At 48.4% G+C, this 27,289-nt stretch overlaps 2 protein-coding genes across 2 annotated transcripts; both read right to left on the reverse strand.

The window, feature by feature from the left end:
* Window positions 1–1,505: 1,505 nt before the first annotated feature.
* On the reverse strand, window positions 1,506–4,537 carry Ube2c (ubiquitin conjugating enzyme E2 C). The gene is made up of 6 exons (XM_021155830.3): window positions 4,361–4,537; window positions 4,037–4,064; window positions 3,070–3,156; window positions 2,348–2,552; window positions 2,180–2,239; window positions 1,506–1,914 (listed from the first exon to the last, which is right to left on the reverse strand). The coding sequence occupies exons 1-6, from the start codon at window positions 4,459–4,461 to the stop codon at window positions 1,856–1,858; spliced, it is 540 nt and encodes a 179-aa protein (XP_021011489.1). The 5' UTR covers window positions 4,462–4,537; the 3' UTR covers window positions 1,506–1,855.
* A 1,284-nt stretch (window positions 4,538–5,821) lies between these two features.
* On the reverse strand, window positions 5,822–27,050 carry Dnttip1 (deoxynucleotidyltransferase terminal interacting protein 1). Its single transcript, XM_021150151.3, has 13 exons — window positions 26,876–27,050; window positions 26,257–26,327; window positions 25,460–25,556; window positions 18,800–18,898; window positions 15,566–15,634; window positions 15,268–15,321; window positions 14,960–15,018; window positions 13,697–13,742; window positions 9,791–9,849; window positions 9,636–9,696; window positions 8,259–8,330; window positions 6,279–6,334; window positions 5,822–6,179 (listed from the first exon to the last, which is right to left on the reverse strand). Exons 1-13 carry the CDS (start codon window positions 26,978–26,980, stop codon window positions 6,041–6,043), a joined length of 987 nt encoding a protein of 328 aa, XP_021005810.1. The 5' UTR covers window positions 26,981–27,050; the 3' UTR covers window positions 5,822–6,040.
* Between the last annotated feature and the right edge of the window lie 239 nt (window positions 27,051–27,289).

Consider the following 27,289-nt stretch of genomic DNA (forward strand, 5'->3'; position numbering starts at 1 on the left):
ATTTGGCTTTTAACTAGTTATAACTGAGTCCTTGGAACTGGGGAGGTTGGTTGACCACATAGAGGACTAAAGGCCATCCTAAAGGACCACATGTCACAGCCTCCCAAGGCAGACACAAACACTACCCCACTGCTTCAGTATTTATCTGGAATGGGTTTAGTTCCAGTTTCAGAGCACGCCTGTTCTCAGCACCCTCAGTTCTGGGTGGTGCCCGGGCTGCTTCAAGGACTACACCCTTTTCCTTTGCTAGAATTACAGGCTTGTTCCACCCCGTTGAATTTAGACCTCTGAGATAAGAGCCTTGATAATATAATACTAAGGATCTACGTAGACCAGGCTGGCCTTGAACTTTTAGCTGTCCTCCTGCCTCTACTTCCAAGTGGTGGGATTAAATGAGTCACTACCAGGACCCGGCTCACTTTACCTTCCCTAGATAGGGTATAGCTCAGGCTGACCTCAAACTAGGACCTCAAAGATGATCTTGAACTCTCTGCCTGTACCTCCTGGAGCGCTGTGAGGACAGGCATACCCTAGGTTACTGTGGTTCTGAGGACTGAATACAGAGTCTCATAAATGACAGGCAACAACTCTTTCAACTAAAGCCCGGCCTTTGCTGAACAACACATATGTTAACTAGAGCAGTGAAAGTAACCTGGAGATCACCAGAAACTCTTCTGCCACTCCTCCTAGCAGAAATTGTAGTTTAACAAGATCCTAAATGGATTTGCCCACATTAACATGGACTATAAAGCTCTGTGCCCAAGGGAAAACTAAGTACACCACTGACTTCTGAGCTGACAACTCATTTTCTTTTTCACTCATGGCTGCTAGAAGTCGCCTAGGAAGAGTAGGAGCTAACTAGTTAACAGGGGCTGCCCAGAAACTTCCAGACAAGCCAGGCCAGGCCCTCTGCCTCCCCTCTCTCTTCCCACAGGGCTGCACAACTGCTCAGAGCTGACAACTTGGGCAGGGCCCAGAAGACCTCGTGGAGCAGGAGATGAAATCACCCACCCGGGTCCAGAGCTTGACCTTTCTATCCTCCAGAGCTTGGGCCTGCTACAGGGCAACCCGAGTCAGGCCCCTCCCCCAGATCTTTAACATGTAAGAAAGTGGGTGTCTGGCACTTCTACAGATTCTTGAGCTTAGGGTCTGGTTTAGTCTCATCTGTATCCCAACTGGAACTGTCCCTGATGGTCACTGTGTGTTCCTAGTGCATGCTCTAACTCCTCACAAGTGGACACCAGTTTTGGTGCTGGGATTGAATCTGGTACCTCACTCAGATCAAACAGGCTCTCTGCCAGGGAGCTATATACCTCTAGGCGAATACACCGTATGTGACTCCCACTCGAGGTGATAAAGTAAGACACAAGGTCACTCTTTAGTGACCCCACTGTCAATCAGCTGCTTCCAACCAACACTGTAGACAATGGGCCAGAACACAGATTTAAGCTACGCTCGCCCCCCCCCCCCCAATCCTCTGGCTGAGGGTAACTTTGAGAAAACAATTTATACAAAAACAATCAATGTGTATTTATTTAATATACATTGTTAAGGGTTCAAGCAGACTTAATTAATTTATTTATTTATTTTTTGGTTTTTCGAGACAGGGTTTCTCTGTATAGCCCTGGCTGTCCTGGAATTCACTTTGTAGACCAGGCTGGCCTTGAACTCAGAAATCCGCCTGCCTCTGCCTCCCGAGTGCTGGGATTAAAGGCGTGCGCCACCACGCCCGGCTAGTCAAGCAGACTTAATTTAAAAACAAAACAAAACAAAAATAACATAGCTTAGAAACCAAGGAGAAAGGACAGATAGTCTAAGAAAAAAGACGACACAAAAGAGGGGCGGCCAGCTTGCATCAGGGATCTTGGCTGGAGACCTGCTTTGAATAGGTTTCTTGCAGGTACTTCTTAAACGCTGGAAGAGAACAAGAGGGGCTCGAGTGAGTGATGGATTGGGGGAGGGGCGGCAGGGCCCGTTCTCCCCGTCCAGCAGATACCCATGTTGCCATCTGGTGGTTTCCAGAGTGCAGGGAAGGAGCAGGAGATATATTCTATTCCTAGACCCCTTCATCTATGTGAGAATGGAAGCAATAGCAGGACAGATGTGGGAGAAGCCAACCCGGCCCTCAGGGTCTCTCTGAATGCTGGCAAGGATCACCCTGAGCTGGACAAGGTCCTACCTGTGGGGTTTTTCCAGAGCTCCGCAGCGTGTGTGTTCAAAGGGCTATCAATGTTAGGTTCTGTGGATGGAGTCAGAATAGTCAGAGGGATTAAGAGGCTCATTCAGGGGCTCCCTGGCAAATGCCTAGGGTGTGTAGGGATGGCGGTGGTGGTGTCTCAGAAGTTACCTCCTAGCAGGCTCTGGATAGAGAGCAAGATGGTCCTGACGTCATACAGCGCAGACCACTTATCCTTGAGGATATCCAGGCAGATGTTGCCCTGGGTGTCCACGTTGGGGTGGTAGCAGGGTGTGAGGAACTTCACTGTGGGTGCGTTGTAAGGGTAGCCACTGGGGAACTCTAGGGAGAGTTTGTACCTCAGGTCTTCATATACCTGGCATTTGGGGAAAGAACGGAGAGTAAGTCCCTCTCTCACCTTGTGCACTGCCGCCATCCCATCCCGCAGCCCACATTCCACCCAAGCTCCAAATAAGGGCCATGCAGGTAGGAACTTATGCGTGTTTCTGCGTCTGACTAGCAAGCTAGACATTAAGTTGGCCACTGGTGCTTTGTTCTAGTGATGTCAGTGACCTTCTGGTCCAAAGATTGTGACCTGGCATTCCGAGGGCTACCAGAGTGGTCCGAACAGTATCTCAATTGCTAAAGTGAGAATTTAGACTCAATTTCTGATGATTTAAAACCATATCTGCATTAACAGGAAGCTGTTTGTGCCCTCCCACAAGCTACCCTACTTTATCATGGTCTATAGATAGCACTGCCTGAAGAGTCCGAGTCCCTCTCACACTAAAAGAACATGGCCACAGGGCTCAGAGCCTGTGCCCAGGCACAGGGGACTGAAGCCGACCTGACACTTGGGAGTTCACTTCCTCAGCAAAGTGCTGCCCACTTACGGTGCCGGCTGCTCCGTGGATGGTCCCCACCCATTTGAACAGGTTGTCTGACTCAGGGAAGGCGGAGATTCCTTTGTCACCAGAAGTCTGAGGAAGGAAACAACACTCAATTGCTGGGTTCCAGTGTACACTTTCAGGCACAGCCAAAGGGGTCACTTGTTGGGAGCCCACTCCTAGCAGAAAGCGGCTATCATCTCTGCAGCCACCTCAGGCTATTTACTTACAGGTTGGTACTTTTCCGCCCTGACGAGAGACATGCTGCTTTTGCAAGAAGCCCACCTCAGCTGAACACACTCTAATATCATCCTGTTTTTCTCAAACACATCCTGGACTGGTTAAGTGTCTCCAGCCGCACTCCCCAGCCCGTGCTTATACACCCATAGTTGCCTTCCAATAAATGAGACTTGAAACTGTCTTGTCCCCATTCTTTGCATCTCTTGCCCCTCCATCTCCACTCTCTCTCTTGCAGACCCTGTTGACTGAACCTGTTGATTGACTGGGTCAATCACTGGGTGAGAGCCTGCACTGCCGGCAGCATACTCTGCCTCTGAATAAAGCAGAGTCAAATCTCAGGCTGATCGCAGGCTAGGAGGCAACAGGAGGCACCTCCCGTGCTTCTAAAGTTTTCCTCCAAAATCTGGTTTTCACCAGGAATTTAAGTGTCACTAAAACATGTAGATTGATATTTAGGGGTAATGTAGCAAAGGACGACCAGAGGAGAGAATTCGAAGGTGATGGGACCGGCAATTCCAAGAAGGGTGGGGCTGGGCAAGGTTAGAGCTGGGGCCTAAAAAAGTAAGCAGGGATGAGCCCAGATAAGCCCGACAGCTGCCGTGCTCCTGAGGGTGGGCGTTCAGAGTAAACTGCACCCATACTAGCAGGTGGCCTGAAGTAGTAAAGGAAGTTACGGATAACTGGGTGGGGGGTGGGAAGGTAGGTCAATTGATCTTAGAACACAGTCACTTACCATGAGGATCATCAGTTCCTGCTGTAGCCTGCAAAGAGAAGTCGGGGTTACTCGGGGCAATGGATACTGTCGAGGTGATACATCACTTCCCACACGACTATCCTGAAGAGCTGTCCCGTGGAGGCCTTGCCCCTTCTTCAAAGGCAAGTTCAGTTCGGGCACTCATCTAGAGGATCCAGGTGAGCCTTCGACCGCATGTTAACCCCAGCGCTCGCAGGGCAACCTATGAGAGCTGCCTGGCAGCGCCATCAGCCTTCCATTTCCTGCGTTCCTGGTACCCCCTCATTTGTTCCAAAGCCCCGGGGTGACCTCCGCAACACTCACCGCTTGCCCACAGGGCCTCGGGCGGCGCCCCCGCAGGGCTCGGCTCCTTTTCGAACTGCGGCAACGCTGGCAGCAGCTGGGTCGCGGTTTTGCGAGGCCATCCCAGAGGTGCTGGCACCGAGACAGGAGTATGGAGACGAAAGGGCAACTGCGGGGCTGCGGGCCGCCGCCCGCGTTTGAATTGCAACCCTCCCGCTGCGCTAGCCAATCAAAGGCTCGCTTAGGTTTGATCCAGCCAATGGGACGCCCCGGAACGCTCTGCCCCTGCGCAACTGCTAGGTCCTCCCCAGTAACGCGCCGCGATTGGACGGCGGGGCGTATCTCAGCTAGACAATTGGTGAAGAAAGCTGCCATTAACTAACGAATCGGTGGCGGATTGGTGGCCTTTGGATACGCCGACCATTAAAGGGTCCAAGGACCGGTCCACGTGTATTCGCCGCCCCTCCCCCGCTGGGTCTCTTTGGAACCCCGTCTCCTGTCGCTGGCCTGTGATTTGGCTGTGCAGCCAGGTATGAACTTGACTTCTTGATCTCTCCTGCTTTCACTGCCAAGTGTTGAGATTTCACGAACGAGTGCCCACACACCCGGCGGTGGTTGGACTTCCGTCCAAATCCGCTGGTCGCAGGGACACGCCCAGCACATCTTCTGGAATAGGAAGCACTTAACATTGTTATTCTCTAAGCCAGAAGCCTTTTCTCCTCACCCTATTAAAATGTTAGTTATTTTTTTTGGGTTCCCAAGAACTTAAGCCGGGCGTGGTGGCGCACGCCTTTAATTCCAGCAGAGGCAGGCGGATTTCTGAGTTCGAGGCCAGCCTGGTCTACAAAGTGAGTTCCTGGACAGCCAGGGCTACAGAGAAACCCTGTCTCGAAAAACCAAAAAAACAAAACAAACCTAAGAAGGTGCCGGCTGACAGCAGACTCCCGATTAGTAAACGTGGGTTCAGGGGGTGCATGCCTATAATCCCTTGGAAGGTGGTGACAGGCAGGAGTTGAAGGTTATCTCTGAGTTAGGCTGGGCTATATGAGACTGTACCTTAAGAAACAAAAACAGGATCTGATGGTGCTCAACGCCTTTAATCTCAACAAAGGCGAGACCTCCGAGCTCGAGGTCAGTCAGCCAGGGTCAGCCAGGGCTTATGTAAGAGATACTGTCTCAACCCCCAACAGCACAAAAAAGTTCATACTCTCCAGTAAATTTGCCGTACAACCTTAGCAGTCAGTCAGTGTGCTAGCCTGTAACACTGGGAAAATAAAAGGCAACCGCATTTTCCCTTTGGTAGGCCATCAAACCTCTGGGCCAGTCTTCACATTGTGCAACATTCCTGAACTGGACCAAGGCCAGGGCAGCCTGGCAGAGAACACAGATGGGGGCGGGCACGTGGGCTGGCAGGTGGGTGGGTGGTCCTTTTCTGGTGTGCATACTTCTTTGGCAGACATTACAGCAGGCTCACTACCTGTGTTTATTACAAACTATTTAATTGCTTCTTATTCCAATAACTTTAGAAACAGAACCACATGCCAGTCTGGGGTGCTCTGCAGTGAGTCACTACAAACTAGCTCATGTACAGCTTAATGCTGCTAAGAGCCAACTAGACCAAATCCCCATGATGGCCTCAGCCGGATGGGGAAAGAGGGTCTTGGAGGCAGGCTGCCAAGTGTAGTAGCCAAGACACCCGGCTCAGGTCTGGGGAGGCGCTTCCGCAGCGCGGTGCTCATTTTCTGTCCGCAGTGTCTCCATGTATTTCCGCATCTTCTCAACCATCCAGGATGGCAGAACAAAGGATTTCAGCTCCTCCAACTTCAGGTCCAAGCATCCTCTGAAGGAGACATGGGATGGACATTAAGGGGAGGGTGACAGTCTTGTCCGTGTGCCTAGTGAGGCAGAAGCAGGATGGGGAAAGGGGCCTTCGTTGTACCTGTAGTCATCGCTGGCAGCCAAGTCCCGGATGTCTTCTTCAATGAGAAGGTACGCCTAAGGGCAAGGGAGAGTGAGGGAGTGAGGGAGGCCTTTGATTCATTTCACACCAAATATTAGTAATGTCCTGGGAAGAAGATGATGCAGGATGCAGCTTACAGATACTAGGGAGGAGTATGCAGGAAGACACTGGGGATGGTCCCTTGAGAGCACCTTTCACTCAGAAACTTTACAGGTGGATGAGTCAATTCCATTGATTAAGAAAAAAAATTGCGGGGTTGGGGATTTAGCTCAGTGGTAGAGCGCTTGCTAAGGCCTGGGTTCGGTCCTCAGCTCTGGGGAAAAAAATAAAAGTGCCCAGGCTGTACCTGAACTTCCTGTCCCCTCAGCCTCATGAGTAGCTAGATTACAGGCACTTGCCATGGAGCCTGGCTTTGGTGATTAGCTACGATCTTCCTATTAGATGATGATGATGATACTTGATGTGATTTATAGCAGATGGTGCAGAACACAGAGAGGAGAGTAGGAAGTGTACACCCTGGGACTCAGACCGTGGTATAAGGATTTGGTCAACAGTGCTGCTGTGCAGTGGCTGTAGCACTGAGTTCTCCTGGGTCTGTACAAGGCCACAGGCTGTGGTCATATACACTCATATACACTGTTTTTGTTTTTATAGCTGGGATTGGCTTGTAATTCTTGTAGCCCAGGCTAACCTTAAACTCACCACACAACTGCTTTGTAAGTGCAGGGATTATAGGCATGTGTCACACACACAGACAGATACAACATACACTAAATAATACAATAATTCAAAAAATAAATAGTAGCCGGGTGTGGTGACGCACGCCTTTAATCCCAGCACTCGGGAGACAGAGGCAGGAGGATTTCTGAGTTTGAGGACAGCCTGGTCTACAAAGTGAGTTCCAGGACAGCCAGGGCTATACAGAGAAACCCTATCTCGAAAAAAACCAAAAAAAAAAAAAAAAAAAGAGGGTGGTGAGTCACAACATAAAAGCAAGCTCTCACTGCCGAAAAGCAGATGGCATGCACAGGAACTCAAGGCCCTGAGAGTCTTTTTTTTTTTTTTTTTTTTTGGTTTTTCGAGGCAGGGTTTCTCTGTGTAGCCTTGGCTGTCCTGGAACTCACTCTGTAGACCAGGCTGGCCTCGAACTCAGAAATCTGCCTGCCTCTGCCTCCCGAGTGCTGGGATTAAAGGCACACGCCACCACGCCCGGTGGCCCTGAGAGTCTTATGAACAGTTCCAACAGAATGCTCACGTAGAGAGCACTGCCTGTGGAGAAAGCTGTCACGGTCATCTCGGGACACACAGCTACCCTGACTGCGCTGAGCTGGCTTGGAGCAGACATGAATGTGGAAGTGCTGCTAGGTTTCTTTCTCCTTTGTTATTTTTTGAGACAGGGTCTTTCTGTTGTGCAGCCCTGGCTGTCCTGGAACTCACTCTGTAGACCAGGCTGCCTTGTACTCACAGAGATCCACCTACCTCTCCTTCCACAGTACTGGGATTAACAGTGTCTGCCACTATGCCTGACTGTTAACATCTTTAACTTGTGCCCCTACTGTGTTGAGAAGGCATTCTATAGCTGTATCTGTGATTTCTTGTATCCCTACTATGCTGTCTGGAAAATGCTGTGGTCAATGAACAAAAATCCTATTTGGAAAGAAGCATTGCTGGGCAGGCAGTGAGTTCCAGGACAGCCAGGGCTGTTATACAGGAAAACAAACAAACAGCCTTTTCTCTGGTCATCTAGTAACGATTCCAGACTTGCAGGAGTGGGTGGGAAATGAGGGGGGGAGAGGGAGCCCTAGGAATCGTAGTCTGCTCTTTAGCATGAAGGAGCAGGTCTCAGGCCTCCCTTCGCACAGTCTGATGTTTAGGTAGTCTACAAGCTGTGGCCAAGAGCTGGACTCATGGTCCCTGACTAGGCACGACTTTGGCAGCGGTACATCAAGCCGAGCTCACCATCTTTCCGCCTGTTGCCCGCATGTGATGCTGCTCAGCCAGCCAGTGCTTGTCCTGAGGGTCTGCTGCGTACTGTGAGGGATAAAGTTAGTGGGAGAACATGTTAGCTTAGTGGGAAGGGTTCTTCTCTCGGCCCCCTGAGCAGCTCTTCCCAGTGGACCTTGTCCTAGACAGGTCTGTCTAACAAGGGCTCATGAATCTCTAGAGTGCAGGCTGAGCCATGCCAGGGAGCCTGCGGTTGCAACCTAGTTGCCAGAGTTCACGTACATGTCCACTCTTCCCAGTTCCCCTTTCTTAAATAGAGCATCCCTGGAAACAAGTGAGAGTTACTTTAGAGACTATTTAAAATTGACCTCAGGTGCCTTCTAACACCTATTATTATCATGGGCTCAGTAGTTTCCTGATTTTTGGTTTCTGATAGGGTATCACTCTGTAGCCCTGGCTAGGATTACTCTGGATCCGTGTCTCTGCTTCTGAGGACTGAGATTACGAGCATGTGCCATTACTGGCAGGACTGTATTTTCTAAAACAGAGTCAAGAAATAGCCCCATCTCAACGCTCTGGTTCTAGAGTTCAACATCAAGACAAATAAGGCTAAGCTTCCACCACTTTGTAGATACACAGTCTGGGTGACAATTTCCTCATTATAGAGTGGAGAGTGCTGTCAGCAGGCGTGGCGCTGCATGCCTGTGATCCTAGAACTGGGTGAGTGGAGGCAGGAGGGCCTGGAGTGACTGAGAGCTCAGCCTGGGCAACATGAGACCCTGTGTGAAAGCCAATCCTCTCAATTCCATTGCTAAAAGTAAGATGAGGGAGAGCTACTTGTGTAGGACAGATAAGCCATTAAAATATCATTGACAATAGGTTTTTCTGTAAAAGCACCAGTCATTTGGTGGTGCTGGCACATGCCTTTGATCCCAGTACTCAGAAGGTAGAGGCAGGAGATCTCTGAATTTGAGGCCAGCCTGGTCTACAGAGCCAGTTCTAGGACAGCCAGGACTACACAGAGAAACCTTGTCTCCAAAAACAAACAAAACTCCACAAGACTAAAAGCAGAAAAGACACTGGGCAGGGTAGATGGTGCTTGTGTTCCAGTCTTAGCTTGAGAGGCAGAGTGCAGGGGGACTGACTACAGGTTGCACCTGGCTACACTACCATTCCAGGAACAACCCCATGAAGCTGGCAAGTGGAGCTCTAAACTGGGCTGGGTATAGCTGGGTAAAGGTGCAGGTGATAGCTAAAGGGAAGTAGATCCCAGGTGTTTTGACTACCAGGTCAGTGCATGTCCCAGCTTCTCTGCCTCACAGTTTCCAAGGCCATCTACAACCACACAGGGGCATGGATGGCTCTCTCCCCTCCAGCATTCAGTTCACCTACCTTAAAGAGGTGTGGGTGCTTGATGTAGATCCTTCCTCTGGTGCCTCCCATCCCCAAGGCCCTAAAAAGTGAAGGAAGCGCGGCAGTAGGCTCAGACCCCATCAGTGAGCCATGAGCCAACCCCTCCCCATCAGTACCAAGGGTCTCAGACTTACTTGTTGGCTCGAGACCCCAAAACAAAGGTGGTGGATTCATTCAGCCGAGCTGGGTCCCACTGAAAGAAACAGGCCGGTAAAGGGGTTGAATGTGCTGGGCAGGGTCGTGACACTCCTCCCTGTCCTTCCCTCCTCTCTCCTTATCCGTTATTCGACAGTTTATGCAGGAAACAGAGTACTTACAATGTTAGGCTCTCTGCTAGGCAGAGGATAAAGATGAGTTAAGACATGGACTGTTGCCCAGGAGTTCCAGATATACATACTGACTGAAAGGCCACTATCTGATAGACCATCGATGGGGCCATGACATGGCTGGGTGCAGGGCATGAGAGGTGTCTAAAGGACGGATGGAACAGGCACAAAGTCTCCCTTGAAGAGCTAACCCTTGAAGTTACCTCTGGAAGAGTGAGTGCAAATCAAAAGGTAGGGGAGGGAAAGGGCATCCTACAGAGGGCAGTATGTAAAGCTGATGCATTGGTTTGGGACACTGAACAAACCAATTTCTGTGTTGCCCTAGGAATGACATGAGTGCGAGGCAGCTGAGAAAGCACAGACAACTAGAGCTCCTAGCCACACTGACAGGTTTGTATTGTTTGACCCACAGATCACAAGGTACCACTAATGTAGCTACTGGAATAATCCGGATGTGCGCTAAGGACAGTTTACTCCTTTAGCAATGTGGATGGCAGACAGGAGAGCAGCTCACAGGCTGCTATGACAAATGAGAATGTCAAGCAATGACAGGCCTAGGCTGTGGCAACAGTGAGGAGAAAGAGGGGACAGGAGCTGTAGTACATTCACAGGGTAAGGGCTTGACTGGATGCAGAGAGGTCAAGGAAGGCAACAGGCAAAGGTGGCTAAGGTAAGAAATAAACAGGATCTGAAAAGTGGGCTGAGGGTGCAACTGAGCAGAGCGTGGTTTGCCTGGCATATGCAAGGCCCTGTGTTCAGTTCCCGACACATACAAGGCCCTGTGTTTAGTCCCTGGCACATATGAGGCCCCATGTTCAGTCCCTGGCACATAGGAGACCCCATGTTCAGTCCCTGGCACATACAAAGCCCTATGTTCAGTCCTTGGCACATGCAAGGCACTGTGTTCTGTCCCTGGTATAATCATCAGCACATAAAGTGGAGCTCACTTTTGGTCACAGTGGTACACACCTGTGAGGCCCAGACCTGTGAGGCTGAGAAAGATCCTGAGTTCAAGGCTAGCCTGGGCTAGAGTGAAAGCCTATCTCAGAATAACAAAACCATGAAAACAAATGGTTTTTGAAGGAAGATCCTCATTATAGTTTGGATCTGCTGTGTCTGAGAGCTTGTTTGGAGGTTTTGGCTGGGGGGCACAGCACCTGTACACCTGACCAGAAATGGCCGTGCTCTGCCAAGAAGGTCGTTCTCTTGGGATGAGATGCAGTTTTAGGAAGGGTGCACTTGGAGTGATGAGGGTGGGATAGGCCACGTGCCTAGCCTGACAGATCACTGTAGTCAACTCCAGGCACCACTGGGGTGGCATCTGTTGTAGCCAGATGGCCCTCACATCCTAGATAAGCTGTGTTTGACCCGCCTGGGCAACTTCAGGCAGCAAGCAAGAAGGTGTTTCAAGGTTGAAAGCTGAAGGTGTGAGAAGGACAAAGAAACCTGGGAAGCCTTCGGAAGACCTGGTCCTGAAGTCCTGTGGATGAGTAAGATCCCTGTGCCCACGGTGGTCACGAGGCACCAGAGGTCTTACAGAGGATGAGTTTCAATTCTAGCACTCATACCAGGCAGCTCACAACCACCTATACTTCCAGCTTCAAGGGAATATAATGCTCTTCTGATCTTCATAAGCATCCACACACACACAGGAGATTTATAGTAATAAACCCCAGAGAGCCAGTGAGTGGGGGCAGGTGCACGTGCCCCAAGCCTGATGACGTGCATCTGATCCCCAAGACCCACACAATGGAAGGAAGGAACCAATTCCTGGGATGACCTCTGACCTTCACATGATCTTGTGCACCCCACACAGTAAATGAATGTAGTAGTCAGAGGAGCTTCCAGTGAAGTGGGCCTGGGAAATAGGTGAGGGATGCCTACCACATGGGTCATGCTGGGAAGACCTCTCAGGACTGAGAAGGGGGCTTGGAGAGAACAGAAAGATTCAGGAGAGAATGTGTGTCACCAGCTCTATGTTTTAGAGCTCTAGAAATTTCTTGAAGATTTTAGAAGAAACCTCATGACAACTAGGGAAAGTAAAGAGAGCTGGGTGAGGTGGCTGTGCTCAATGTCGGCATTTGGGAAGAGGGACTCTTCTTAACTGAGAAAATGTCCCTCTCCACCTGCAGACAAGTCTGTAGAGCATTTCTGTAATTAGCGATTTATGGAGAGGTCCCTGCCCATTGTGTGTGCCATTGCCTCTGGGCAGGCGGTCCTTGGTTCTACAAGAAAGGTAGGCTCATGGCTTTAATCACAGCACTTGGAAGGCAAAAGCAGGCAGATATCTGAGTTCAAAGGGGGGAGGAGGGGGAGGAAGCAGGCTAAGTGGGCACAAGGAGCAAGTCAGCAAGCAGCACCCTTCTATGGCCTCCGAGTCCACTTCCTGCCCTGAGTTCCTATTCCGACTTCCCTTTGCTGATAGACTGTGATGTGCAAATATAAGATGAAATTAACCCTTTCCTCAAGTTGCTTTTGGCCATAGCATTTTACCACAGCAATAGAAACTGTAACAAAGACAGTAGCTAGCTTATTTTTAATAAAGTTCTAATAAGGAGAGGGAATAACTTTATGTACTTCGCTGGGCATCCACATTTCAATAAAGAATAATGATCATAAAAGGGATTGCAAAAATATCTTGGAGGTGGCAGAGTTGGCTAAAGGCATCAACAGATTTTGGGCCTCACACTGAGCCTTATCACCAGCCAGCTGTATGCCAGGCAAGCTTCAAATGTACTGGGAGTGTGAGATAATGCCAGAAAAGAAGATCACACCTGCTCTACAGGGAGATGGCTGGAAAGGAAGCTCAAGTCCCAAACAGAATCACAATCTGTTATTTTGTAACAGCATCACAAAGAATAAGGGAGCCAGCAGACCACAACATTTTGGGCAGTGTCTTCACATACAAAGTAGTAAGTGTTGGCAGCTACCAGTTAAAAACTTAACTCTCGCTTTTAGAGACTTGAACTTGCAGTGGCTTTCCTGCCTCTGCCTCGGAAGTGTTGGGAATACAGGTGTCAGCACTGTGCTGAGTTTTAAAATTATCTATTAAAAACTAAGTCAAACCCAGGGCCTCATCCCTGCCAGACAAGTGTTCTACTATGGGGCTGTGCCTCCAGCCCAGCCTTTTAGCTTCCCTCTAATTCCAGTAAAGAAGGAAGTCATTCCACCTGCAGGAAAACGTTGCAGCTGCAGGGGTCACATTAAATTAAACACCTAAGTCTCAGAAGGACAATACTATATGTTTTCTCAAGTGCAGCTTCTAGATTTCATATATGCATATAAAATCACATATGGATATATGCCATGAATGTAGACAGGAAGCTTAGGGGAACAAAGGGAATTGATGGAGAGCCAGACAGGAAAGGGAACACAGCAGAGGATGGAGAGGGACATGTCCTCAGTACAGCACATGTGTACCAGGAGGAAAGACTGAACACAACACAACAGTTTTTCCACGTTAGGGATTGCACCTAGGGCCTTCCTCACGCCAGGCAGTATCTGCTGCCATGCTATCCCAAGTCCAGCTCTTTATTTTGCTTCTAATTCCAGTTCTTCCTTGGAATACTGTCTGGAGGCCAAGGAGGCAGAGGCAGAGGCAGAGACAGGGAAGATGGCTTTGGAATGGTGTGAACATATCATGTATCATTTTCAAATTCTTTGCCTCACTGGGGCCCAGAGTCTCGGCCACTGTCAATGTTCACGCAAGCATACCTTGGGGCCTTCTCGGCGAATTGGTTCACAGGATTTTGGTTTCCATCTGCTCAGAAGGAAAAAAGAAAGGTGAGTTCTCCAAGTGATCGGGGGGAGGGACTGAGCTTGGAGATTTACTGGAGACACTAGAGACACAGTTTACAACTATCTGCAACTCTAGTGTCAGGGGATCCAACACACAGACATACATTCAGGCAAACCACCAATGTACATAAAAATACAACTCTAATTTAAAAACAAAATACAAAGAAAAAAAAAAGGCCTGGAGCAGAAACTCCCTTAGAACCTAGCAATGGGCAAGTCCAGGAATGTCCAGTTGCAGCTTTCTCATCTGCCAGAAGGAGATAAGGCCAGCAGCTGCCCTGCCCACCTTGTGTTCATGAGGGATGAAAATGCCTGGTCTAGTCAGTGAGTTTCAGGTCAAAAATAGTTTAGAGTAAGACCCTGTCTCCAAGACAGGACAAAAAGGCTTCAGGAAGGATGCTGTAACTTGATACAGATCAGACTCACAACGCCAGGAATGAAGCCCACAGCAGCCCACAGGTTCAGTGATGGCCTTAAGCTGAGGCGCAGTCATCAACTGTAACAAATGTGTCATTCTAGTGTCAGGTGTTGCTAATAAGTGCACATATATGGGGCGGGATGGGGTAGGGCTGTATCTCTGTATCCTCTACTCCGTTTGTGATGTATCTAAAGCTGTTCTATAAATATAACTTAAAAGAGTTCCTTGAAAAAAACCACCCTCTAGTCTCTAATAGTGCTTTTAATGATTGTAAGATCAGTTTTTTGTTTTGTTTTGTGACAGTGTCTCATATAGTCCAGACTGGCCTTCGAGTCACTCGTCACGACGTAGTTGAGGATAACCAATAACTCCTAATCATCCTGACCTCGCCTCCTAAGTACAGAGATCTCAGGTGCCTGCTGCTGTACCCTAATAGGGCAGGTAATTCTGACTCTGTCTTTTGAAATCTGCTAACTGTTGTGTTCTTTAGAGAGTAGTTGTAGGCTTGTACTTAGGCCAGCTCTGAACACTCAAACATGAATCAGGGCTGCTGGTTAATCAAGCTGGAACTCTGCTGGGTTTTGTAAAGGCAGGATGAAACAAATGCATCTCATGGCCCCTTCACTACCCTACATCAGGGATCCTCTCCCACAGTAGCTTATACCAGTGGACCCGAGTCCACCTGCCTCTTCCTTCCCACTCACGCCCCCCCACGCCCCCACTTCCCTTTAGCTCTTACAGCACTGGTAACCCCTACTCACACCATGCCAGCAGCTGCACGGTCATTCGACAGGACGTGTCCTGGAGGCCGACCTTTCCTCTGCACAGAGAAGAACTGTCAGAACCCTGGCCTGTGGTAACATCCCTGGTCTAGTCTGTTGGGGCCGGGTCAGTTAGTGGAGACGGTTGTCCAGAGAGAACAAATGATCTTGGGAGTGCCCTGAGAGCAACTGTTTCTCTCCTTGCCACCCCATGCCTGGAAAAGCCCAAAGGCAATGCAAGCCCAGGTCTTCCTTTGGAACAGGAGGACCTTTCCCAGCTGGTGTCCAAGAAGGCCTTACTTGCTTACCTTTTTGGGAATGGGGCTTCCTCGGTGGGACTCCTCTTCTGCTTGCCGGCCCCGCTGCAGGAACAGGGAGGGAGTTAGTGCAAGCAAGGCCAGCGCCTGGGAGCTGCAGTTTTAGAGGCTACAGGAAACAGGGACCCTGGACCCAAGCCTCTGGCCACCACCCAACCCAAGTCTCACAAGTCTTGAGTGATGCCTTTTGTCTGGTTCTAGGATGCTGCTGTGTCATTTCCTGGGTCCATATATTTTACCTACCTCCCACTTGACTCCCCTCCTATGGGCCCGAGGCATTGATTCTCACCTTGATCCCTGGAAGCTCATGGGCCAATCTGGGTATCACTTTCTCTCCATCAGAAAAGAGCAGCTTTGCCTGAAAGGGAGAGACCAGCGCTGCCAGTCAGTAGCTGGGTGGGGAAGGGCAGCAGTTTGTAAACACAACTTCAGAATGGGTTGGCTTTTCTGGAAGACACTCACATTTATGTTTAGAGATGAACAAGCCAGAAAAATATCAGTACATATATCCATTTATAAAAAGTAGCTATGAAAGAAAGAGAAGGAGCTAGTGAGGCACCAAAGGCTGGACTGTGCTTGGTGTGTATGAGGCTCTGAACCTGGTTCGAAGCCCAATAGCCAGCTCACATTAATCCCTGCTGACCCACAAGGACTGCTGCATGTTCATGGGACTCTAGGGAAAAAAAGGTGTGTGTGGAGTGTGGGTGGAAGTCAGACCTGTCAGCTGTCTTTCCCATGTGTTGTCAGGCAAGCACCTTTAATTACTGAGCCATCTTGCCAGCCTGTGTTTTGAGAAAGGGTCTTTCCATGAAGCCAAGCTCAGCTAGGACTTGCTAGGTAGTCATGCTGGCATCTAACTTAAAACTGCTATGCCTCAGGCTGGAGAGATGGCTCAGAGGTTAAGAGCACTGACTACTCTTCCAGAGGTCCTGAGTTTGATTCTCAGCAACCACATGGTGGCTCATAACCATCTATAATGGGATCTGATGCCCTCTTCTGTTGTGTCTGAAGACAGCTACAGTGTACACATGTAAATAAAATCTTTAAAAAACAAAACAAAAGAAAACAAAAGGACAGGATCTTATCGTGTACACAGGCTGGTCTAGAGGTCACGATGTCCTCACCAGGCTGGCCTCTCGTCTCTGTTTCACGAGCCCTGGGACTACATGTATATGCTACCACACCTGGTATTCAAGTGTAGGTTTTGTGAGGAAGAATCCTTCCTGGTATTTATGAATGTAACTGCAATGTAGTTAACGTCTTGTATGTCTGTGTTGCCCATTCTGGGCTAAGTTTAAATACACTCTTCCATCCAAGGCCCCCAGCAAAGCACTGGTGGTAGGGAGTGGCTCTATTCCCATCTTCAGAGATGAGAACACTGAAGCTTAGAACCTACAGGAACTTGCTCTGGGCTTTAGCTCACTCTGCTCTGATGCCAAGTTCTGCACCCAGGCTTCTCAGCAGTTCAGCTGCACAGCATAGCATGCACGGGGATCAGGAGAAGGGAGGCAGGGGCAATGAGCGCAGGCGATGCCTACTTACCTTCCTAAGAGAATTATTATAACGAGCGTGTTTGTGGGTTGTGGCACACATGCTTCCACACACACCAGGGAGTCAGAGGCCGACTTTATGGGGTTGGTTCTCTCCCCTTTAGGTGGGTTTGGGGGTTAAACCTCAGGTTGTCAGGCTTTTCTGATAAGCACTTTGCCCACTGAGCCATCTCTCCTGACCCTTCTTTATCTTTACATCTTATCTGAACTCCTCAAGAGTCTCCTAAATTCTTTTCCAATCTAATGTTCCTGAAGCAGCCAGAGCAATGTCTCTTTTATCTTTTGTATTGTTGGGGATGGAGCTCAGGCTGCCTTGCTGCTGAGCTCTACTCCAGTTGAGAAGAATCTTGCTAAAATGCAAATGATGTTAGGCCTCACCCACACCATCCACTGGGCCTGTTAGCGCTGCCTATAGCAGCCATGCATGTACTAAGCCTTTACCCTGTGGGACTAGGAACACTCTCCTCACCCATTCCTAAGACACACGGCGCTGCTTCTTCCCCTTCTTCATCTTCTAGCAAGCTCTCGTACTGGACAACTATTTGTCGAGTACTGTCGAGAGAGGGGACTGTGCTCATAGTGCATATTGCTGAGGCCTGAGACTAAGAAGCACATAGTAGGCCCCCAATAAATAACAAGTGTTATTTAAATAACACTTAAGTAATAATAAGTAAAGAGATAGGGACCAGTGAGCTAGCTCAGGAGGTAAATGCATTTGCGGCCTGATGACCTGAGGAACCCCTTGGTGGAAGGAAGAACTTCAGGCATTGTCTTCTGACTTTTACACTTGCCATGGACCATTTGCACAAACACCCAGAGGAGAGGGATTTGAGATGCAGGTGAATGAAGACCTTTTTAATTTACCCTGCTTCAGTTCAACATTATGAGAACACTATTAGCAAATGTCTGTTGCTAGCAACTGTTAGAATTGTTCATCTATGATGCTCCTTCCTGGAGTAAAGAATCTGGCCTCTTAGGAATTTGTCAGCTAAAATGCCATAGTCTCCAAGAAGCAGGACGGTTTCCAGTGTTCTGCAGGGTGGAGCTGTGTCCTCCCAGAGCTGGAGTTCAGGCAGTGCCTTTGCTCCTTCCTGAGGCTCTTCACAGTCAAGCAAGGCATAGTTAACAAATTCACACTCAAGCAAAGAGCGTGCTGGATGCTGACAGTCTCTATTAATAGCACAGCTGACACAGGCACACAGGTTCTCTATGTCTGAGATAGTCATTTATAGAACTGATGTCAACTCTCCTGACCACACCTGAGATGTAGGAGGACAAAAAGGGTGCCAGGCCCCATGATCCCCAAAGAGCCTAGGACAACATGAAGGGGATTCACTAGCCACTTGTAGAGGTGAGGCACATCTTAATCTACAATTTGTTCTCCTAGTTTGCCTTTTTAAAAAGAGACAGAATTGTATTTATTTATTGACTGCATGTGTGTGTGGACACTCATATGAAGGTCAGAGGACAGCTTGTGGGAGTGGGTTCTGGGCAATTAAACTCAGGCCATTTGGCTTGGCAGCAAACATCTAATTGGCCTTTGTTTGTTCTAGCTTTAGTGTGGCAAAACTGACAAACAGATATTACATACAAGAGGGGGTACAATGTGTTGGTTTATATCATCACAATACGGTGTTAGCACTGTGTTTGTGTACATGTGTGTACAATTTAGAAGTACTGTCACTATTCTGTGTACCAGACCCCAGACTGAATCCACCTTCTAACTGCAGGCTTCCGCAGCTTCCAGCTAACTACCATTTCCTTCTGTTTCTGTCAGTTTGCTAAGCAGTTTCTTCATTGGTCAAACAGGGGTGAGTGTACGTGACCTGTGTGGTTCCTGGCGCATATTTATGCTACTTCTCTTCCTGCTTTGTCAGCAGCTGCCCTGAGCTCAACCCGGATGTAAGTGGTTTCCTGATGTCCCCCAAGTACCACTAATGAAAGAGCACGTTCTTAGCCGACTTGGCCCTCACCTGCTCCAGGCAGCTGCGGCAGGCCTCCTGAATCAACTGTTCTGCGTCCACTTCTTCCCCAACATTGTCTCGCACATTCAGCGCTGCCTTCTGGAAGAACTAGGGGAGAACATCAACACACAGTCACAAGTCTTTCAGGTCTGCATTAACCAAAGGGAACATGTATGTAATGCGGCAACACTATGGATGACTGTTGGCTTTGCTTATGCACAGCTCTCAATGTCATAATTACAGTAAAGAAAAACTGCTACGTCTGAAGCAAACGGGCCAACATAAGCAGAAACCATCTCGACAATGGCAAATGGATTCTCATTAGTCAATCCCTTATCTTCGGGACAGGGAAGGTGATCCAGGACCCCAGCAACACCAATAGACAGAGGCTGAGTAGGGCATAGGGGTAAAAGGGAGAGCTTGATTCTGAAAATGTCAAGGAAGTGCATCATGGCCCAAACATCCCAGGGCCTGAGAACACATTTATTTACGTGTCCAAGATGGACCAAGGAAATGCTTCAGTGGGTTATAAGTGTCCAGACTATCTCTAAAAGAAAGTATCAGTTCTCTCTTGGATATAGGAAAGCTCTGGAAACTATAATCAGTATTCCTGTTGTGAGAGGCAGCTGATGCAGTGCCACTTTTTTTTTCGTTTTGTTTTTCGAGACAGGGTTTCTCTGTGTAGCCCTGGCTGTCCTGGCACTCACTTTGTAGACCAGGCTGGCTTCGAACTCAGAAATCCGCCTGCCTCTGCCTCCTGAGTGCTGGAATCAAAGGCGTGCGCCACCACTGCCCAACTTGCATTGCCACTTTTAAATGAGCAAGTCCAGTGCCTCTGTTGTTAATAATCAGGGAGAGTGCAGGCATGGTGTTGTACGCCTTAAGCCCCAGCACTTGGCAGAGGCAGGCAGAGTTCCAGGACAGCCAGGACTATGTAGAAAGACCCTGTTTCAAAACAAAACAACAAACTAAAACTAGGAAGAGCACATGAAAGGATTGCACATAGCACCACCTTTCTGGAGAACAACGTTCTTTCCCTCACATCCTTTAATTCTATCTCAAGGAACTGACTCCTCAGAAATCCTCACGTGAATAAAGATGTACACTTACAGTGCCATCGAAGTATAATTCTTTTTAATTAAAAAGCTACGTGAATTGTTTATTTACCATGGAGATGGACAGCTTGCAGGAGCTGGGTGCTTTCCTTCCATGCGAGTCTTGGGATTTGAACTCAGGTCTTCAGGCTTAATGACACGTGCCTTTATCTGCTGAGCCATCTCATTAGCAGCCCCCCCCCCAAGTATTTCTTGTAACATTCGAAAAACTATAAATGACCTCAACAAATGTCCTAGGCACTAGCTAATTAAATTATGGCATGTTGATGAAAGACACTATTCTGTAACTATTATGGAGAATCAGAATGAGCTAGAAACATGACCGACATATACCAAGTAAAGTCAGTCAAGGTGATGAGGTTTGTGCAAGTGACACAGCTGGAAGGCTGCACAGCCACTGTTGGCATCAGCTGTTACTACTACTGTGTATGTGTGCACACGCATGCACATTGGTGCCACAGTGTGTACAGAGGTCAGAGGGCATTCTGTGGAGTCAGGACTTGCCTTCCATTACGTGGGTTCTGGATCTACCTCTAGGGTGTCAGGCTTCACTGAAGTACCTTACCCACTCAGCTGCCTCACTGGCCCTGTTGTGTTTCTAGAAGGAGGCCTCACAGACCCCAGGCTGGCCTCTAACAAGTGGAGGATGAGTCTGGACTCCTGATCTTCTGGTCTCTACCTTCTAAGTATTACAGGTATGTGCCACACCTTATCAAAAACTGAAACCGGAAAGTAAAATATTTGAGTAAAAACCTAACAACCTCCACACAGACAGTCCAAAGTCCTACCATGTTTTTTTTACTATCTACTCATTCTTCTGCCCATCAACCCAGCAACTCAATGGTATTACGTATAACTATCATTATTATTTGCAATGTTAAGGTGCGAACCCAGGGTCAGTGTATACTAGGCAGGCTTATCCACACTGCTAATCTTAAACAATAGCATTATATTTATACATACATATAGTGTGTGTATGTGTGCATGTGGGTGCACATGCCATGCATGGCACATGGTAGAGGTCAGAGCACTGTCTGTGGGGTTGGGTTTTTCCTTCCACCATGTGTGTCCTGGGGATTATATTCAGGTCATTAGGCTTGGCAGCAAGTACCTTAAGCCCCTGAGCTACCTCAATGGCTCCTGCCTTTAATTCTCTCTCTCTTTTTTTTTTTTTCGAGACAGGGTTTCTCTGTGTAGCCCTGGCTGTCCTGGAACTCACTTTGTAGACCAGGCTGGCCTCGAACTCAGAAATTCGCCTGCCTCTGCCTCCCAAGTGCTGGGATCAAAGGCGTGCGCCACCACCGCCTGGCTCTGCCTTTAATTCTTTGAGATAGAGTCTTGGGTAGCTCAGGTTGGCTTTGAATTCATTATTTTCCTGCTTTCACCTCTGAGTACTGGGGTTACAAGCATGTGCTTAAATGCCAGGCCTGTTATTAAGTATCATAACATTAAATATTCTATATTATAATTCTTTGAAAAAGTTTAAAAACATTTTTTAGATTTATTGTTTGTGTGTTGTATCTGCATATATGTCTGTGTACCACATGTATGCCTGCTTCCTGAGGAACCAGAAGAGGTTGTTGGTCTCAAACTGGAGTTAGTTGCGGATGGTTGTGGGCTACCATGTGGGTGCGAGGAACTGAACTCTGGGTCCTCAGTAAGAGCAACAAGTGCTCTTAATCAGCCTTGAATTGTTTTATTTTTATTGTTTAACACTTATGCATTGTTTTGTGGACACACTCCATGGCATACAGCGGAGGTCAGAGGGTAACTTGGGAAACTGAGCTGTCACTCTTGGTGGGAAGGGCCTTCGCTCGCTTAGCCATCTCCTGGTCCTGGAATGTCTTTTTTAAAAGCACAACACATTTAATAGAGATAAAGACTCACAGTGCCTTGAGCAAGATCAGACTTAACTGAAACTCAGTATTTTAAGAAGGTTAAAGAGATAGACTGGAAGAGATGGCTCAGTGGTTAAGACCTCTTCCAGAGGTCCTGAGTTCAATTCCCAGCAACCACATGGTGGCTCACAACCATCTGTAATGAGATCCAATGCCCTCTACTGGTGTGGATGAAGACAGCTATAGTGTACTCACAGACATACAATTAAAAAAACAAAAACAAAACCTTTAAGGGGATTGACAGCTAAGATCTGTGCACACTGCTCAGGTGCTCAGGTGAGGCCAGGCATCACAGGAGTGACACCACTGGATTTATTTTTATTTCAGAGGTTTCTCTGACAATTGTATGGAGGGTAGATTTAAAGAATGAAAGAACAGGCAGAGCTGGACAACAGTAGGAGCCTGGATGAGAAACAATGAAGGTGTCAACCAGAATGGGGCATGGACTCTGCAGCAGACCACCGCACATGGAAGACAGCAGGTAGGTTTCTACATGGATGACCTGAAACTCAGCTCTGACTCCGTTTGTTCCTCCCTCCTCACAGTATGCCAGTAGCAGCTCTGTTTTTATAGCTGCCCAGGACAAATGAGTTAGGAGGTACACGTGTCCTTTTCTCTCAGCCCACATCACAGTCATGGCCGCTGCCGCCTCACTACTGAGGCTCAAGCACTGTCACCCCCTGCTGGGATTATCGCCGCTGGTTCCTAGCTAGTCCCCCTGCAGTCTATGCTCTACATGATACTCAGGAATTCTGTTTTTAATAAAAAATTAACTACTTCTTTCTTTACTTCTCACTATGTATGTATTCTCATTATGTAGCCCTGGCTCATCTACACAGATTATCTGCCTGCCTCTGCCTTCCGAGGACTGGGATTAGAGGTTATGTGCATACTATCATGCTTGGCTTATAAAACTATGTTTAATTATGTTTATGTGTTCAAATGTGCTTGCAGAAGCCAGAGGCGCTGAAGCTTCCAGAGCTGGATTTACAGCCAGATGTAAGCCACCTTCCCCGAATGCTGAGACACAGTGTGCGCTTACTGCTCAGTCTCCCAGCCCCTCCCGAAAAAAATAAATCAGTGATTACTTTAAAGCATTACATATAGAAGCAGGAAAATCATGGGTTTAGCTATCCTGGGCTATGTAGTAGAGATTTCAAGCCTCTTTGAGCTACTTTAAAAACAAAACCAACCAAACAAAAAAATGGCTGGGGCTGGAGAGATAGCTCAGGGGTTAAGAGCACTGGCTGCTCTTCCAGAGAACCAGTGTTCAGTTCCAGGAACCCACATGATAGCTTACAACCACCCATTAAACTCCAGCTCTAGGGGATCCAACACCATTTTCTGACCTCTGTGCACACCAGGCACACACAAAGTACTTATCTATACATGCAGGCAGAACACTCATGAACATAAAATAAAACAAACCCAAAACAAAAACCAAAGCCCAACAAAATCCCCAAAACAATCCAGAAAACAAAAACCCAAAGTGGCCTCAAAGCCTTGACATGATCTGCAGTTATTTCTTTTTATGAAGTCGGAATTATCCTGATACCAAAATAGACTAAAGAAAATTATAGGCCAAGTTCGTTGAAGAACATAGAAGAATAATTCTCAACATAAGAGTTGCATACTAGCCGGGTGTGGTGGCACACACCTTTAATCCCAGCACTCGGGAGGCAGCGGCAGGCGCATTTCTGAGTTCGAGGCCAGCCTGGTCTACAGAGTGAGTTCCAGGACAGGCAGGGCTACACAGAGAAACCCTGTCTCGAAAAACCAAAAAGAGTTGCATACTGATTTCAAGAAAACATGGTAGGGCTGGAGAGATGGCTCAGGGGCTAAGAGCACTGGCTGCTCTTCCCGAGGTCCTGAGTTCAATTCCCAGCAACCACATGGTGGCTCACAACCGTCTGTAATGGGATCTGATGCCCTCTTCTGAAGTGTCTGAATCACATGAATGATTCAGCGATGAATCACAGGGATGATTCACGTTTGCAAATCAATAATGGAATTCATTAAACAACGGACTTCAGACAGAAATCAAATCATCATTTCTCAGATGCGGAAAAGGCTTCTGAAAAAATAAAACATCATTTTGTGATAAAAGTCCTGGAAGAGAGAGAATGTACCTCCACATAAGAAAGGCTACAGATGGCAGGTTCCAGCCAGCATTATACTAACTACAGAAAACTCAAAACTGAAATCAGGATCAAGACGGGTGTCAGGAGTCCACTTTCTCCACTCCTATTCTGTGCAGTAAAGCCTTAGCTACAGCAATCAGACAAGAGAAACAAAGCACATAAACAAGAAAGGAAGGAAGGCGCCACAGGAGCTCACTTGCAAATGATATTCTACACACCAGAAAAACGTGACAATGGACAAGCGCTTTCAACAAAGAGGCAGAATAAAAAATCAACATGCAAAACGCTACAGTCTTCCTCTACACTGGAGGCAAACAGGTTGAGGAAGAACTCAGAGAAAGCATTCCATTCACAACTGCCACAAAATAAACCTTCCAGTAAACATGCCTGTAAGAAAAGCTTTAAAAACTGAAGGAAATTGGTGAAGACACTACAGGATGGGGTGACCCCCCCCCCCGTCATGGATTGGAAAATCAATACTGTGAACTGGCATTACCAAAAGCAACCCCCATCAAACGCGTGAGTGTCTCTAATAACAACAGGCACCCTAGCTCTGTCCTCGAGAAAGCCCAGTGGTGACCTAGCTCTTCTTTTCACTCTTTCCCTCACACTGTTTAAAGCAAGCAGGGGCACTATCTGTTTTATACACTGCCACAGGCCCAGTCATGGCTGGCAATGTGTTAATCATGAATTACTGTTTTTTCTGGTGCTTAGGATCAAACAGAGGGCTCTGTACTCACAAGCTAAGTAAGTGCTTTACTAAGCTACACATAATCCCAAGTCATTTTAATGATGCTAATAGTATTTGTGAAAATGAATTTAAAAAAGGTCTAACTTTTCATGGACTAAATAAGGGTGCTGAACACATGAAAATGAAACCATCTGGGAAAAAAAGGTATTTAAATCACCCCCAAGCAGTGAGAAAGTTATTGGGGTGTATAAACCTGTTATCTCTGTGTAGCAAGAACATCAAGAGAGACTGTTGACAGGACTATCCTGCTTGCAAGTCTCCTCTATCCTCCCTCCCCTTTCCTTTCTTTTCAGAGAGGGTCTCACTCTGCAGACCAGGCTGGCCTCAAACTCCAAAGATCTGCTTGCTTCTTTCTCCTGGGTGCTGGGATTAAAGGTATATGCCACCATGCCTGTTTTTTTTCCCTAAGATTAAAAAACAATATTTATGTGTACATACCTGTGGAATTTATACTCTGGGTATAATCTGCAGAGGTCAGAAGAGGACACTGGAGCCTGCACCTGAGTTACAGGAGGCTGGGAGTGGCCTGATGTGAGTGCTAGGAACTACAATTGAATCCTGTGCAGGAGCAGCAAGCACTCCTAACCACTGAGGCTGTATTTTCCAGCCTCCATTCTGTTTTTTCTTGTCCAGGGGGTCTTACTGTGCTGTCCAGGCTGGCTGTCAGCTGCTCAGCCTCCTGAGTGGTCGGGCGGGCACGCTGTAGCACCTGGTTGTACAGTCTTGTTTAGTAGTGCAGCTGGCTTTAGTCACCAGGTCCTCACCTTCATGTACTTGTTGAAGACACCCTGGATCTCCTCATTGATGCTAGGCTGCAGGACAGCACGGAGGAGATCCATAGAGATGGCTGGGTCTGTGAAACTGCGTTGTTGGGGAGACAGAGTCAGGGGAGTGTTCCAAACAGACCTTCCCAGACTGCAGCTAGTTAGCAACATGGGATTCTAAAATTTTATTTCATCATAACTCTGTGAAATAGGAAATATTTTCCAAGTATTTTATGGAATATAATACACACATTTTTTCTTTTCCTTTTTTTGAGACAGAGTCTCACTATGTAGTCTGGCTGTCTTGGAACTCACTGCATAGATCAGGCTGGCCTTAAACTCACAGAGGTCTGCCTGCCTCTGCCAAGTACTGTAATTAACAAATGGATTATCACTATCCCAGGTCAAAAATACAAGAAGAATTCCCAAGGCCCATCCAGAGTTCTTTCCCTTCCCCTGGCTGGATGCCCCATGTCAAAGCTGAGAAAACAGAGTCTAAGAAAAGCTAAAGGCTTGTGTTAACAAACATCTCAGTCTGCATTAGAACAGATGTCTGAATCTTGAATTCACATCCTCTGACTTACAGACTTCAATCATGGTACTTCCTTCCCTGCTTGGCAGAAGGGTTAGGATGTGGACCTGACAAGGTGACAGGAAGTTACAGCCCCAGAGTTTCTTTCCACTCCACTCCTATGCTCTTTACGAGCTGTTGATCTCAGACTCTTACAGTGGGGTTCTCAAAGCACTCACTGCAGTCCCCATAACCGGATCTCAGTCTCACCCAGGTTGAGCCTTACCTTGTGGTCATCTGAGATCGGCGGCCCCTTCGCTGCACCTGCCGATGTTTTATCATTATGTTCCAAGGGTTCTGTTGGGGACCAAGTGGGCAAATGTCACCGAGGCCTCTCATAGTGAGGATGAGGAGAAAGTGAGTATGACGCTAAACCTAGACGCTCCTGCTTCTCACTTCTCCCACCTTGGGGTGAAGGGGAATTAATTCAGTGGCTGGAAGACCCTGTCAGGGTGGAGGAACTGGGAAAATGTTCTCTGTCACCAATGTCCAAAGCTCGCTTTTTCTGGAAGAGCAAGAGGAAGGGCAGCAGTGTTTACCTAGGGTCTACTATGAGGCGGGTGACGAGTCAGGGCGTTCTACCCGCCTTTATCAGCCCATCCCACCACAACTCCAGCAAGCTCGGGTTATTGCTGTTCATTTCACAGAAGAGAAACCTGGCGCTCAGAGGGTGTCACATCAGGCCCACGTCACCTAGCTACAATCTGAATCCAGCTCGTCGCGGCACTGGGAAAACGACATCCCCAGGGCCGCACGGCCGCCGCGTTCTTTCCCCCGCGGGCCCGGGGCCTGGGAGCCCGAGGCCCTGCCCGGCCCGAGCCCCGGCCTCGCCCGGGCGCCCTCACCGTGAGAACCGGCTGGCCCGCTGCGCCCGCGTCGCCCAGCTCCAGGCCACCTCGCTCCACCCCGCCGGGGCCCCGCGGCTGCTCGGTGTCGCCAGTCGCCCCCATGGCGCCCCCGGCCCACAACAACCTCAGCTCGACTCAGCCACCGGAAAGCGGCGCCGTGACGTCACGGGAGCGCCGGAGCCACCCGGCCGGAAGCGCGACGCGCGTGCGCCGTGGGGTTGCTATGGGAACCGAAATGCCGCCTAGGAGCCACCTCTGGGTGGATTTCCTCGTCTTTGGTGTTGGGGACGACGTTGAGGCTTCCAGACCCCTGGGAGACAACGGCTGGGGACCGAGTGTGGGTGTTCGGGGGTCATTCAGTCAAAGGACGAGGGCGGTGTGAGGGCAGCAGAGCATACACTTCAGCGGGGG

The sequence above is a fragment of the Mus caroli genome, unplaced genomic scaffold (assembly GCF_978045245.1).
Source record: "Mus caroli unplaced genomic scaffold, Mus_caroli_1 scaffold_2, whole genome shotgun sequence".
NCBI lineage: Eukaryota > Metazoa > Chordata > Mammalia > Rodentia > Muridae > Mus > Mus caroli.

Coding starts and splice junctions, on each gene's coding strand:
- Ube2c (XM_021155830.3), bottom strand. CDS start 4,461: ATGGCCTCGCAAAACCGCGACCCAGCTGCTGCCAGCGTTGCCGCAGTT. Junction 2,553..3,069: donor TCCACGGAGCAGCCGGCACC/GTAAGTGGGCAG, acceptor CCCAAATGCCAG/GTATATGAAGACCTGAGGTA. Junction 1,915..2,179: donor GCTCTGGAAAAACCCCACAG/GTAGGACCTTGT, acceptor GTTCTCTTCCAG/CGTTTAAGAAGTACCTGCAA.
- Dnttip1 (XM_021150151.3), bottom strand. CDS start 26,980: ATGGGGGCGACTGGCGACACCGAGCAGCCGCGGGGCCCCGGCGGGGTG. Junction 26,328..26,875: donor CGGGCCAGCCGGTTCTCACG/GTGAGGGCGCCC, acceptor GGTCCCCAACAG/AACCCTTGGAACATAATGAT. Junction 6,180..6,278: donor GCTGCCAGCGATGACTACAG/GTACAACGAAGG, acceptor TGTCTCCTTCAG/AGGATGCTTGGACCTGAAGT.